Source organism: Phaseolus vulgaris, chromosome 8 (genome assembly GCF_000499845.2).
Source record: "Phaseolus vulgaris cultivar G19833 chromosome 8, P. vulgaris v2.0, whole genome shotgun sequence".
Classification (NCBI taxonomy): domain Eukaryota; kingdom Viridiplantae; phylum Streptophyta; class Magnoliopsida; order Fabales; family Fabaceae; genus Phaseolus; species Phaseolus vulgaris.
The window spans coordinates 48425080-48441362 of NC_023752.2; the positions used below are offsets into that span (position 1 = coordinate 48425080).

The 16283-nt window shown below is 31.4% G+C and overlaps 1 protein-coding gene across 1 annotated transcript; it reads right to left on the reverse strand.

Moving 5' to 3' along the window:
• Window positions 1-7046: 7046 nt before the first annotated feature.
• LOC137823789 (uncharacterized) lies at window positions 7047-15458 on the reverse strand. Its single transcript, XM_068629060.1, has 13 exons — window positions 15014-15458; window positions 14856-14929; window positions 14667-14750; window positions 14431-14511; window positions 13083-13163; window positions 12615-12707; window positions 10508-10687; window positions 10258-10325; window positions 10108-10159; window positions 8017-8070; window positions 7838-7930; window positions 7629-7695; window positions 7047-7512 (listed from the first exon to the last, which is right to left on the reverse strand). Exons 1-13 carry the CDS (start codon window positions 15153-15155, stop codon window positions 7421-7423), a joined length of 1161 nt encoding a protein of 386 aa, XP_068485161.1. The 5' UTR covers window positions 15156-15458; the 3' UTR covers window positions 7047-7420.
• Between the last annotated feature and the right edge of the window lie 825 nt (window positions 15459-16283).

The window sequence follows — 16283 nt, forward strand, 5'->3', positions numbered from 1 at the left end:
TTTTATTGATCAAACCTCATAACTAAATGGGAAATTACAAAGGAATCAACCAAAAAGGTTTAGTCCTCCATACAGAGGCAAAACAAAATAATTACAAAGAAGAAAATAAACTAAGAAAATCATGTGAAGTTTCCCCTGCATCAAAGTGCTTTTTGTAAGTATCACATTGAGATTTTTATTCACACTACTCAGACACAAACATATCGAACTAATAATTGGAGAAGCACTTGGACTGTCGAAGAAGAACCCCTATAGGTCCTTGTAGGAACAATTGGCACCTAGAGTAGAGTCAAGTGGGATTAAGAAGGACTTTATGGTATCAGCAAGGAAACGAACACCAGACAACCAAGACAACCTAAGGGATCATATAATCTTACTTTTTGAATTATGCCAAGAACTTGCTACTTTGTAGAAACAAAACATGGAGGATATTCATGCCCTACATCAAGAAAATGAGTTGATGAAGAAGAAGTTATAAGCAAAATTCTATGAACATCGGTCATAGGATAATGAATTCGAGCAAGGAATACGGCAGAAGGAGGCTCCCAATCAGTCACAAACGCTCTTGCCCCCATGATAACTGCTCAATCATATTCAGTTTTTTAAACAAAAGTACTAAGTTTTCTCCTAATGTAGTATACGGTCAACCTAGGTCGAATCCCAAAGAAAACATGTTAATTGAATCATTGTTTAATATATTTTTTTTCACAGATTAAGAAGGGGGAAATTGATTTAGATTGAAAAATTTAAAGGAAACAAAAATGCAAGACAAAGGTACACTAGAGCGTCTAACAAAACAACCTTATATGATTTGTCTAATAACATCAAAAATGTAAATAACTTGAAAGTAAATGGTAAAACGTAAAGTACTGACACTAGTGCAAAAAGAAGAAAAGGATACGCTTTATTTAGTGCGGCTTTTGCGCTACCCGCTTTCGAAAAAAACGCGGTGGCATTTTTGAAATTATTTTGATTTACGAATGCGGTTATTTGAAGAACCGCACTTGTAAATCAAAACGTTTGATTTACGAATGCGGTTATTTGAATAACCGCATTCGTATATCAAAATTCTTTGATTTACGAATGCGGTTTTACTTTTAACCGCATTCGTAAATCCTTTTTTACCTTAAATTTTGAAGCGCGCCACACACAATTTCAAACTTTATTTCTCGTCTTTGCCTTCGTTTCGCGTTTGCACTCTGAGTTCGTCTCCTTCTACTGCATCTGCATTCCATTTGTGCAATGTAAGTTTCTTGAACTCTCTTTTTTCCTCTTCATCTTCACAAATATATGCATAAATGTTTTTCGTTTTTCTTATATATGTTTTTTTCCTTGCATTAGTGGTCTTGAAGCACTCTTTCATTGTCTTCGTGGTTTCTTGTGGATTTTTTGGTTTGCTCCGTTGCTGCTTCCCTGTCCGTCGTCGCTTCTGCTGCCGCCACCGTTGTTCGCTCCCGTGACTCTTCATCAATCTTGGCTTCACACAGGATAGACGATGTTTTAAAATTTTTAATTTTTTTTAATGATTCGGCATATACAAGTGCGGTTAAAGCAAATAACCGCACTTGTAAATGGTATTTATAAATGCGGCTATATAGCCACATTTATATTTCTTGATTTACAAGTGCGTGTTGATCAAATGCGGTTATAAAACCGCATTTATAAATTCAAAACAACCGCATTTGTTTTATGTTTCTGCACTAGTGTGAAAAGAAAAGTTATATTATAAATTGGTAACATAAACCCACTGAACAGAAACAGAAATTGCAGTAAAGAAAATTGTATCAAAATATGCAGTATACATTAAAACTATAAAGTCATGAATGAATTCGAAAGTAAACTTGCTTTCAAACGAAAAATGCAAGAATAAAGAAAATTTGTAAAAGAAACAACTAAGTACAATTGTTAAACACTATAGTTAACAATCACTAACTAGACTATCTAATAATTTTACTTAGAAAGAACGGAAAATAACATAAGTGAAAAAGTTAAAAGTAAATTGCAATGAAATGTAAACTTAAACTTAAATTGTGAGAATGATAAATGGTTGAAAAGTAAATTGCAGAAAACGTAAAGGGTTGGAAACATAAAGGGCAAAAAGATAATATGGAGAAAAAGTAAATTGCATAAATGTAAAAACTATGAACGTAAAATAGTACATGATGAATTGTAAACTAAGAACGATTTAGAATGTTTTGAAAGCAAAAGGGAAGTGTAAACTTCAAAAGTAAAGACTAAAATGTAGACAAACATGAATCGGATAGAAAAACAATGAAGCAAAATGAAACCCATTTCAGTAATGAAAAACAGGGACCAAAATCATGATTTAGGGTTCTTCTACTTCAAATATAAGGGAGCCAAATATGGATTCCTTGATAATGAAAATTTTAAAAGATATTGGTTTGTATGTCCTTAAACCCAATTTTCAATTGAAAACAAAATTGTGATGATTTTGAAGAGAAAAACACTAAAACATAACATTGTCTGACATGGTGTTCGAATTGTTGAAACTCATTTTTGGAATTGAATTCGTTTTGAAAGAAAAAAAAAATGCAAGTACAAAAGAGAAGAAGAAACGTGAACAAAGAAGATGAACTCCAATAGATTATTACAACTCAAAACGTCGAAAACTAAAAACTAAAAACTATTTTCCTTTTAACTTTGTATGTCTCTCTATTTATAGAGTTTCTACTTTAGAATGGGTTTTAGTTTTAACATTTAAAGACCCCCAATTCCTAGTTATATTCTTAACTAACTTCTGTAATTTTTCCTTTTCAAGCACTATTGACCATCTATAGTAAGTCACTGTTATCCTTGACCTTCTACTACCTGTTTCCAGTAGATTTTCATTATTTAATCTTTTGTTTACCGAGTTTCCCTTCTTCAGCATTTGTTTCCATAATTCCTAAGTCAATTTCATCTCTAAGTCAGCTCTTCAAAAAATCAACACATTACATTAGACGAATCAAACAAAATAAATAAGAAGAATCTAAACAAGAATTTTTTTTACATTTTTCATCAAACTGTGCAGACTATGAATATGAACGACAATAGAAAATTTTCATCAATCAAAGTTTCAAAGAATCAAACTAGTCAAGACATGTTTCAAACACCAAAGTTTAAGAAGAATTTTTCAATCAATTTAAAGGTATGTGTATCATTCGTTCTCTCAAGTGTCTAGACTGATATTTTCACTCAAAGCACATCATGAATATAAGCATTACCATAGACATGAAAAGGCTCTAATTTCCATTACTCAACACAGATGCAACTTAAGATCAAAAGGACTTTTATATAGTTTATAATGTGGCCAAGGTAAAGGTGGAATAATCAAAAGGATTCTAAGATTTAGCACCTAAAAGTATTTTGAAGAACAATGGGGAACTGGACTCAAAGAATAAGTAAGATCCTACCTCTTTTGCTCATAGACCATAAATCCTCCTTTTTCGCCTTCACTTTTTCCATTTTTCTTTCCTTTTTTGTCTCTTTCAAACCACATATGTTCTTCTTTTCAGATTGTAATTTCTCATATTTTTTCTCTTTTTCAGGATTACTTTCCAAATCAACTTTTCTTACAACACAAGTTCACATTCATTTAGTTCTCAAGGTAACACCCCACACTTATCCTTTAAACCAATTTTCAAGATGATTCCAAAGCTCCTCAAAACTTCAGGTCGGATTTATCATGGTTTTCAGGTGTCAAGAACTAAAAAATCATTAAAAAAAGATTATAAATCTAAAAGGGGTATACAAGGGTGAATGACACAAGGTATGACAATTTGGCTAAGTAGCTAAAAATGAAGAATGGCCTAAATCATTTCAAAAGTGCATGTGCAAGAATAATATGAAAAAGAGTCAAATCAAGTTTTAGAATACTTATAATCATGACTGAATCACACACAAGAAAGGAATAAACTCAAATATCACTAAGGATCATTCTACCAAAATTAGTTCAGTGATTATTTTTTCATCAAAAACTCACCAACTCTAGCACAAAAACAAGTCAATCAGGTTTAAACTTCTAACTAAGACTGGTGAATTAAGAATTGTTCACTAACTGAATAATAACAACAAACTAAACCAAGAAACAAATGACCATTTAACTAAAATAAATCTATAAACAATAAAGACTACATCGTAAAAACAACATATCTAAGATGAAAACAAAAAAAATATTATTATAAAAATTTGTAACAAAAACAACCCATTAGACGATTACTCACTAAAAATGACTCTCTAGACAACGATAGTCTAGAGTGTATAGAACAACAAAACTTAAAACAAAGGTTATTTACAAGGCAAAAAAAAAAAACAAACAAAAAATATTAATTTTTTAACAAAAATAACTAAAAATAACCTATTAGACAATTACCCTCTATCTTACCAGAAATAGATCGTCTAATAAAAAATAATAATATCAAAATGGTAAAAAGCAATAGTTAAAAACATACTAGACAAAAACAAAAAACAAATGAAGTCTAAACAAACTATAACAGTAAATAAATCAACACATTAACAACAGAAAAGAAACTGAAATCAAAATAAACCTCTCCTCCCACACTTAAATCAAACATTATCCTCATTCTCAATATGGTAGGATTGTCCTCATTCTCAATATGGTATGGAGTAGAAAGAAAAGAATAAGAAGATGAAAATAATTTGTTCCTGCAAGAATGATTTATCTCTTTAAGCACTTCCTCCATAATCACAAGTTTCATAGAGGCTGGTTTAAGAACACAACACCTGAAAGAAATCAAATCTGCACAAGGAGGTTGAACATCAGTGAATAAAATACTAATAAACAAAAAGTCATAACCTAAGACAAATTCTAAAAACAAAATGACACATGTATACTTGCAACTGGAAAAGAAATAAAGAAAACAAAACTATGTCTAAGAAAAATAATTAAAAAACAGAAAATGTAACCATAAAGAAAACTATACTGTAAAGAAAAACTACTATAATGAAAACTTGGCATCTAGGTCAATCTGGTCATATGTCAACATTGATTTTTTCTTATTTTATGTAATACATTCATTTTTTACAATATACATCATACTATATTTACTACTTCTAACTAAATTAACTAGAAAATAAATATGAAAACTCTACTAAAAACTGGAAATGAATACTTAAACATTTTCATCTCATAATCAACAACTCTCTTAGTTTCAGGCACACATGTATTGAACCAATTTTCAATTGAATGTAGCGGTTTGTCCTCTTTTTCAAATAAAGTGATGGACGCTCATGAGAAAGATCAAAATCAACATGTGTTTTATGAATGGGTATGACATCAGTGTCACCGTGAATATCATCGATATGTATACATCAGCTGATATTAGAAACTGTTATATTTCATTCAAATCAGCTGCTGGTTCTGCAAAACAACTAAGAGTGAAGTATATAGCAAACATTTATTTCTTTACATATAGCATAATTGTCATATTAGTGTGTTTACTCGATATTTATATACTTTTTATATTCTATATTTTTTTAACTCTTATTAAACTTGAGCATCGAAAAAAAAAATTAAAAAAATTTCTCATCAGTTTTCATCTTGATGTTCAATCCTTAAATGTTCAAGTTCGATTTCCTATAAATATCATTCTTCTTTCCACTTCAGAAAAGGCAGCACATCCAATAGCAACATTATGAATATGTTCTGAATTTTTAAGGAATGTAACCAAACAAGAATTTTGTATTATGTAGTTAGTGTTTATGTGAAAAAGAAATAAGAGTCACTAAGAAATGAAATCCAGCTCATTACATAACTCAAATAAATTTAAATAAATAATAAAATAGGGCCTAAAAAGTAGGGTGTTAATCGTTCCCATCCCATCTACAAATGTGATGGATCGAGTGAACTGGGAGTTTACGAGGGTCATGGAGTAATTACATTTTGTATCTCCATAGTTTTCTCATATATTTTCAATTTCTTTTAAATACCGGTAATTAGTAAACACAAATAAAATTAGGTTTACAATCCTTACCCTCAAGAAAAATTTGAGCTGTGCTGGAATAGGCCTAAAGAAACAATAATGTATTTGAGAAAGCTGCAAAATTTACTGTGATCAAAAGCTATGTTATTTGGATAAATTCATGGTAGATGCAGTTATTCCATTAATCGGATTAAACACACCATTGAAAAGATATCTTTCACATTTCTCAGAATATATGAAAATGTAGAAAGAAATAAAGCTGCAAGAAGCAATTGTCCAATTATTTAGATGTCTATGTTACAAACATTAATATTTGAGCTGAAGGTGACAAAAACCAACATGACTATGATAATGGATCGAACTGATACAATAACAGCTATTCGCTTACCCGTTACATATTTACTTAAAATACATACTTTTTTGTTTTTATTAATTTTCAATAAAATTATTTTAAAAAGTATTAAAAAGCATCTTAAAATATAATTTAAATAAAGTTACATTAGAAAATATTAGTACAAATTAAGTTTGTTTTTCTAAAAATTTAAATTTAAATAAATTGTACACTAAAAATTGAAGTAAAATTAATTTATTTGAAAGCAACTTTAATAGTATAAATCTAAATAAAAAAAAAGTATAAAAAAATAAATTAATTTTTAAATAATTTTTAATATTATACAGATTTAGATACTATAATCCTAACAAAATAAGTGCATAATTAAAATACCTCCACACATTACCCAAAAATATCCATTAAAATTACACGTTTTATATCTACTGTAAATTTTACTAATAGAATGGGAATTTTTTGCATAATGACATTGTTAGATTGGTTGAAAGTTTATTGTGTACACTTTGAGAGATATCATTGAGGTTGGTCTGTACAAAGGTCACCCAAGTAAATGCAAGTAGAACATTTTTAACAGGCTTTTGAATCTGTTATTCCCTTAATCCAATTAGATTTTTCAATTCTGAACTTTCCCACCTATTGAAAGGTAACTTCTATATTTTAAATTTCGACGAAATAATTAAGATTTTAGAACTGAACATAAACCAAACGCACAGATAAATAACTAAAACTATTGACATCCAAACAGGAAGAAAAAATAAGAGAACCTAAACAGTTATATCTCATTTTAGATTATCATTGTTGATTTATATTTCCCTAAAGGATTTCCTTTTGATGCTTCAGCAAGTGTACGACTATAATGAAAGCCCCTCTACTTTCCATAAAGCACGTAACATTCAACAACATCAGAGCTGTCAGAAAAGATATTAATCATGGCAAAGTGGCATTTGTTGCACATGATATGATCTTAGCATTTCAACCTTCATTGATGACAACATCTAAGGGCAAAATCCTTCTGTTGAAACCGAAGAACTCGAACCCCCAAGGGGAATTTCAATCAGTAGTTGATCTTCTCTTGAATATACGGTCTCTGAAGAACCATTCGCTTGAAATTTTACTCAAATAAAACCCATCAGTTAAATTTACCAAGTTCCATCTTCTTCTTGATAGCCCTTTGACCGTGATAAATAAATGAATCTAGTATTCCAGAAACGGTAAAAATACCTGCATGATGCAACAAAGTATGATTCTGTCAGGATTCACACAAATGAAAGATATTTGTCAGTATTCAAGCCAAATTATGCAAAAGTGAAGAGGAATAGTGGAAGATCCATATCTACCTCCAACTATAGCACACACGTTAGTAAGAAAATGTAAGAATGAGACATGTTCTTCGGTAAAAGTAACCTGCAAAATGTTATTCCAGTATAAGGGGGAAATGAGATGAAAGAAAAATACTTGAAGACAGAAAACAATAAATAAAACTATTGACTCTAATATTCCCTATCTAACATCAGTCAGAAACTATGATAAGGGGTAAAAGACCCGCCTTAATTGGAGAAAGGTCATAGAAGAAGAAAACTCCAGGGAGGGACTGCAGACGGCCCACATCTCCAGTCCTGAAGTGTTCCGTCACAGAGAACTGTCAAAACATTTCAAGTTAGTATTATGTTTCACCAGCAAGAATGAAGAAAAATGCAAGAAAGTGAACATTGTAAGCTCAATAACCTGATTTGACTGGATAGCATGCCCATTCACGTCAGTGTAAACAGTCGGCACAACCTGAAAAACAACAAAACAAGTGGCAAAATTTGATTAGTCCTCATTAAAAGCATTTTGATGAAATATTTCATATTATTATGGAGCTAAGGTATTTTCATGTCTCGCGGAGAGAAAACACAAAAGGTGCACATCTCCCAAAAGAAGGGTCTAATACAACATCAACAAAGTCATATCTCAATAAGGTCTATATGGATCACACATTTCTCGACTCAGTTAAAGACCAAAACTTCAGAGTTTCTTGCAACCCTATATATTCCTTTTCTCCACTCTCCCTGACTGTTGCAATAGGTACAGCGAAAGTGAAAGGAATAAAAATTGTATCATAAGATATTTCTATAGTCAAAACTCACAAGCTGATAAAAAAAAGTACAGGTACAAAAGTGTTCTTAGTGACAGTGATACAACCATTGTAACCAAATACAAGTCGTGACGCATAAACAGAGAATGTGGCATGTAGCAAGAAATGGAAAATACAAAAAAAGAAAAGAAATGCAAATAAACTAAACCGAAGTAGTGGTGATTGGATAGCACGGGAATGACTAAATGAGCGTAAACAAACATTAAGAACATCAATATATTAGTTATAAATTGTCGAAGCAAGTGCAAATTTGTATAATGATGGGTGAAACAACAAATAAACAAAAAGCTTAACTGTTTGCCTTGACAGTGATAGCTGGCATTTCTCACCACCATGCTACATCAGTTATTGACAAAGTTAACATTTTTTTTTGGCGTTCATGAAGTTCATTGCTCATTAGCAATATTAGCAATAAGGGAAAGGAAGGTCATCGAGGCATGAGAAGAGGTCCCACACTGAAAATTGGTAGTGCCCCAAAGAGTAATGTGTTAAACCCTTCCATCACCTCACCCAAGAAGCATGCCTTGTCGCAAATTTTAACTAAACTAAATGAAACCAAAACAGAAAAGGATAAAATATAATAACCTCAAGTTTTGCTTAATAAATTATAGGTCAGTTTGAACGAGTTTTTTCATAAATCCTTCTAAAGAAGAAAAATAAGAAAATGAATTTGATTTCTCCATAAGTTAAAATTAGCTTATGCACAAATTAAAAATAAAAAGAATTAGAGAAGCTACAAACTAACACATGCATAAGCTAATTTTAGTTTATGAAGAAACTAATTTTAATTTTTCTTTTTATTTCTCTCCTAAAAGGAACTTGTGGAAAAGTTCATCCAAACAGATCTTATATCACCTCCCTCACAGTTTTGGAGATAATACCATCCTTCACAAATCCAACTTTAAAATTCTACCACATGCATTTTTAATTTTACATAAATCATACAAGACACCCTAATCTGTACAATTTGTATAGTGAAAAATACATTACGAAGGTTAGGTACAATTTCCAAAATTAAACGACATGTAATTTTAATTTTCAAAAACAAGGGAAGTAAACATCTTTGACATGGCCAAAAAAGAAAAGAATATTTGCGGCTTATTGTATACTCTGGATACCATTGCTACTGCCAGTAAAATATATGACAAACGCACAAATGCTAGTAAAGAGATATAAACTGATATAGCCAAAAAAGAGAGGCTAAATTGATATCAAAGCTGCAATCTCCCAATAACATGTATACCTATTCTCCCCAAATTGAGATAATGACCCAACGTTGGTAATTTGAAGATATAATAAGACAGGAGATTTTGGTGAATTCAAACACATGCAAGCTACAGATATATTACATTGCCACAAAATGCAACAATTGGGCACTGTCTAAGCTTCATATATAATATTATAATGTCAACCAATATATACTCACCAATATATCAGAAGATCAAAACTGACATTCACAATTGTAACTCACTTTTGATTCATATATAACTTTTGAAATCAGAAGAAATAACAACTCAACTCACAGAAACATTTTATTTTCCGTAGTAGACAGTGGACATAGAAATAGCCAAACAATTGGAAATTATAGTGATTTAAACAAAAAAAAATATTGGAAATTACATATATGCTTTAATAAAACTTAGTATTAGTATATGTAGAGAGAGATACAGAATTCTAACCTTAATAAAATATTGGTACATCCCACTTGGTGTTTCTTGTATCCAATGCACACTGATAATCAAGAGTGCGTCACAATGAATATATACACAATAGTGAACTTTGACAAACAGTTTACTGGATTTGAGGGTTTTAGAATATGAAAAGCTCACTTGTCAAGAGGATTGACAACACCAGGAAAATACTCTCCATAAGATAATCTGTTGATGTGGTGACTTAACTGTATTACAAAATATAGGCATGTCAGTGTCTTGAAAAGAGGAGTGAGAAGAAATTTTTTTGCCAAAAAATAACAGTATTATATATGGTTGCTTTTGATATTTCATATAAGATATAAAATGTGTAGTACAAATTACAATAAAAATTAGCAATGGGAATACAAAATAACAGATAGTCTCTTACATTAAAAGAATCCTTTTGAAAGGCCAGCAGGTCATGCACATGTACACCAGATTGCTGAAAGCTTTTCCCAGGGGCAAAATGAAAGTTCCCCGCAACCTTATTTACTTCCAAGAAACCATACACATTGCATCCTTCGCCATCTTCATCCTTGATTCTTTGTAAGAATCCTTCTCTTTTGCACTATGTGACACACATCACATGCCAAATAGGGGCTGGATTAAATTAACAACTTGACTTTGGAAGAAGAGTTATTTAAATAGAAGAGAATGGGCATAGTACAAGAAACTTAGTTATTAAAGAAACAGCCAAGGGAAATATTACAAGATACACATGCTATAAATATTTAGGGAAAAAAACCATATAGCATTAGCATATAGAGACAATTATATTTGAATAAACATTGAGACATGTCCTTCCATTTATGTTGAAAATGAAATCACTAACGAATCCACCACCCTTAATCCTTTCATAGTTCAGTTTACTAGAGAATGATCAAGCTGTAACCCAACCTCTTTCACTACAATGCTGCATTGGCTACTGAAGCATAATGAGCTCTTTTGGGAGGTTTACAGTCACATGATTGGTTTAACGTAACCCATTTCTCCTTGGAAAGGACTCCAGATAGAACCAAGAAATATAATGAACATGTTGTTACATGTTCATCTAATTCGTGAGTTAACTTGTAGAATCGTACAAGTTTACAATTCTAGCCAGGGAAAACAAGTTAACTCACTTGCAAACTTGTTTCTGAGCAAACTCGGGTAAACTTGCACAGACTAGAGAGTTTGAGGGTCATTGATCATCAAGTCTGTACTAGAATTATGTCCTGCCTCCAGACACAACAACAATGTTTTAGTGCCTTTCAAAAACCAAAAATGCAGCATCATGAAACTTGAATGCATGCCTTTAACCTCACAGTGGCACAAACTTAACTCCAGAGCTGTTTCTGTGCCAGAACCCAGTTACAATGAATGTGGTGAATGAAGATGCAAGCCTGCAAGGACTCTCAACACAGTTGCAACAATGTGATGAAGTATACTCTGATGAAGTCATTGTTGCAAGCCTGCAAGGCAACATAGAGACTAGGAGAACCTAAATCCAAAAAGGTGAACAGACGTTATCAATAACAAGGTTCACCCAGCTGCAATCCTATGAGGGAACCATTATCCTATCTCTTTCAAAAATTCCTAACCTTGTTTCTTGTAATTTGTCCATCAATTGTGGAACCTTTACACTCTCTATACTGAAAGGTGACCCAATGCTCTACTTGTGTATTGAGCTATCAACCGAAGTTTAGTTTATCAGTTGCTAATAGATAGTTTGAACTTCGAAACTTGTGGGTCATAGTCCTTAAGAATTTAGTTGTGATTTAGCTCGTACTGTTATACTTTGTTATTTTAGTTTGCTTTACTATAAAGTTTTAATGTTGAATTTTTATTATGAATATAGTTTACATTATGTTTGGATACAGTGATGGGTGTTTTAATTATTATTTTTTGAGTATTGTGATGTAGGAATTTGCAGAAGCTCCATTGCAGACTCCCAAGTTTGACAACTTTATTGTGTTAAAAATTTCTACATCATAATTTCAAATTGCATGTGTGCTGTTGCATCAAGCAATAATCCAGTTCCAGAAAAAAGGCCAAGTATGTTAAAGTGTGACGACCAACTCCTCATCAACAGTAAAAGGATTCAAAAATGTAATGATTGTTTATGGTTAACAGTTCATTATACAGTTCACAAAACCAATGTTACTATGAAATACAGAATATATGTCAGAAAAACTGGTTGCTTCTATAAAGAAAATTAAGAAGTAAACCATGCTGCCCATGTTACATGTGGCAGAAAGTATTTTAGTTGAAAATTTAAAATTGAAAAATAGTTTCAAATGGATCCTACAAATAGAATTTTAACTTATTCAGATAAATAACCTGTTAATTAATATAATTGTGAACTGAAAAAAGTGCACTTTGAGAACTTCATACTCATAAATTGAAAGTATGCGCACTGCTTGTAGAGGAAATTTTCATATATATCAATAAATAAAATAATGTGATATCCTCAGGAATAATCTTAAATTTGAGGTCAAGATGCCATAAGGACAAACCTGATCAATTAAATCTGGGTTTGAAAGTGCCCATCCTTTCTTACGGTATGCTTCACGAACATCCTCGCAGGAATTACAACAATCATCATCTGACTGCAAACATAAATTACCCAAGATTCAGGTAAGCATTTAATTTATTATACTAAGAACGTTTCAAACAAAGATTCATCCAATTCCACCATTATGATGCCTGAGTAGGAAACCAAAGATATTAAATGAAAGGAAGAAAAACATGGGCTTGACTAATAATGACACCAAGTTGAAATTTCAAAATTGTTTATCCAGAACAAATATATGACGGTTTCTGTTTTTGAATTCAAAAAAGCAGTGAAATAAAATACAAGGTTTCTTACTAAGCAATGTAGTTATAAATGAAAATTTTCCACTTTCTTCTCTCTAGAAAACAAGATATACACAAAGCATTAAATCAACACATCCCTATAAAGCATAATTTTAAACCAGGCATACCGCTTCAGCACCAAAACAGGAACCACAATAAGTCTCATTGTGCTCAAGCCTGCCTCCATGTCTTTGCAAGGGCTTTTCAATCTGATCAAATAAAAAGTTAAATGAATAAAATGCTCCAAAATTAAGGCAAGCAAGGAAGACATTTGGATAGGGAATTTTAAGAAGGTAAGGAGTTTCAAAAGAAATTGAAATTTTAGAATTTTATAATAGTAATTAGATTACTAAAAATTAGAAAATTTGAAATTCCTCATATTTTCACATGTATGTCTCTTATCTTCATATTTTTTCCTCAACTTAATGTTGGTTTGGACATCTTCAGTTTTACTAACACTTAGACATTGTTCGTTTGACTAAGGCTTGAGTGTCATAATCTTAACATTATTTATTAATAAATGTCAACAAAGATTTCTTTCAAGACTGAAGTTGATTATGTTATTTTTTGAACAATTATTGGAGTTAATTTATTACTGATGTAAGCTAAAAAAACATATTTTGCAATTAATATATCCTAAATAACTGTGATCGACATCAATAGAAAACAATCTCGGCCAACATCAATTAAAAAAAAAGTTGTCAATGTCCATTGAAAAATGCTTACCAAACTTTGACCCAAAAATAACATCAACTAAGAACAATATCATCAATATTGATATTTTTGAATTATTAATTATTTAATAACTTAATTATTTGTATTTTATAGTAATGGCAATACATTTTTCCAAAAAACACAATTAAAACTCAATCAATTTGAATTGCCTTATTATAAACAAAACATTTAAAAATGAAACAGATTAAAATAAAATCAATTCAAATTCAATGTATTTGAATATCTTATAAATTGTGAAATTCTCTACCATAACGTAACGTAAAACCATAATTTAAGAAGAAATATAGATAGGGCACTACTGATCTAATCTTAAGAAATGCAAAAAATGAATCTAATTCTGGAAGGAAACAAGATAAGTGACTTCTGTTACAAGCTCATTTTCTAAAGGAAAAACTCCCTTTAAAATGTGTTTGGTCACCCAGGCCTCCTAAAGCTTAATGTGTCAATCATGGTTTTAAAATATGGTCAACGACCACTTGACTGCTCGTCAATGATCTTGAATTTACAGCAACCTGATGCCATTTTAGGCCGCAAGTAAACGATTTTGGGTTTACACCACCGCAATTGGGGCCAGATCAGCCACATTTCCTCACAATTTCCAGTAATGTAAAGGGTAATGACAAAACCGCACCTCAATTTAAAAGCTCAATGTCGGTTACTACCACAGTAACTAACCCTCAAATATAAACGCATGAATTACAAAACTACGAATATCCAAACGAACATAATTGTATTGTTTACCTTGGGAGCGCCAATTCCTTCTTGCCTCGTTTCAATCACATTGCCGTGAGAATCTAATCTCTTTTTGATTATATCATGTTTCTGAGAGTTACACAGCGAAAGATAAAAAACATTGTCACAAACCATGAAATTACGCACGAAAAGCAAAACACCTACCTCTGCAGCTCGAGCAAAATTTTTAAAAAAAAGTAAAAATCACTTGTTTATTTTTAGTTCATAATTTTAACAATACATACAACGTCTAGATGCTGCTCTCCGCTGATATCCATGGCATCGAGACTAAGTATGGAACACGGAAGCGCAGGAAACGTGACATCAAACTGCACTTTCAGCATCAAAACGACAAAGTCCAGTTAATTGCTAATAATTATTTATAAACAAACAAATTAACCGTTAAACGGAAAGGAGAGGAAGTTAGCGATTACGTTTATACGCAGCGTTTCGCCTCTGGAAGTGTCTACAACAAGCTTGGTCTCGGTGACCGACTGGAGGTACAACCCTGGAGGCAGTGCAAACACGAGAATGAGTTTGGATAACGAAAACGACAAAAGAAGAAAGAAAACGACGATGAAAAGAAGCATACGGAGCTCGGAGAAGAAGAGCAAAAGCATGATGATAGAGGAAGCGAGGGTGATAACGCCGCCGGAGAGCGTGCGGCTGTAGAAATCTTCGTTGATTTTAGGGTAAGCATCGAGGTTGCGGAGCTTGCTCATTATGCCTTCCATGCTTGAATTTTCCCCAAATCGACGATTATAATGGCGGATCCAAAACGAAAGATCTAAGAAAAAATAAACCTAAGTTGGATTAAAATTGAATTGAGGAGAAAAATTGGTGACAATGCTTTGAAATTGAGAACACCCCGTTCAATCGAAATTCTTCGGAGGTTGGAACGGTGACGGGGCGTTTCAGATTGAATTTCAATTTCCTGAAACTGCGACGCCACTTTGGTAATCTTGTTCAATTTTAACACCGCGTGTTTTGGTTGGGTTTGTTGCCATCAATAAAATATTATTGTAGCTCTAAAAAATAAGAGAAAATATTTTAGTTATTGTTATTTGTTTTTGTGTGTGTCGGGTTCGGATCTTTTCCTGGCCCACTTTCTCTGTCAACTAAGTTTAGATGTATAAGTGTGGTTTTTGTTTGAGAAAGATACTTTGAAAAGTTTATAAGGTTAAAAATTACTTACACCTGCTTCATTTCCTATTTAAGTTCTTTTGGCTACATATTATGTACACAGAAAATAATTATCCATCTTTCTAAAACTTGTGCCCCATACAAACTTTTTAATATTTTTTCCTTTTATTGCATTTTTAATTAATTCATCTTTCTAAAATATTGAAATAATATTCATTTAATTATTTAGGAAAATTTTCAATGTTAAATATGTTTTTTCCTTGTAAGTTACGTCTATAAAGATACCCATTTAATTGTCTTAAAAAAAATTATTATTGTATAATGAGTTATTATGTATATATTTTTTTTTTTTAAAAAGATAAATTTTAGCAGCATGACATAATATCTTTAATATATACCTTAAATATCTTATCTTCAATATATTATTAGACTACAACAATATTATATGACTTAAAAATAAGGTCATTAAAGCCTATTTAAAAACATAATTACAAAAATAATTAACTTTAACTCAATTTCGATCTCAAACTTGTATATCATTGTCATTTAATGCATTAATTATTTCATCTTGTGAACATAAGAATGGACTCTCAAACTAAATTAGATTTGTTAGTTATTCTTTACTCAAAAATGTCACTTTAAGCAACCTTCTTTTATTTAGCTCTCTAACAAAATAGTTCACAGAATCCTATCTCATTCTCCCTCGCAATATGTTAGAA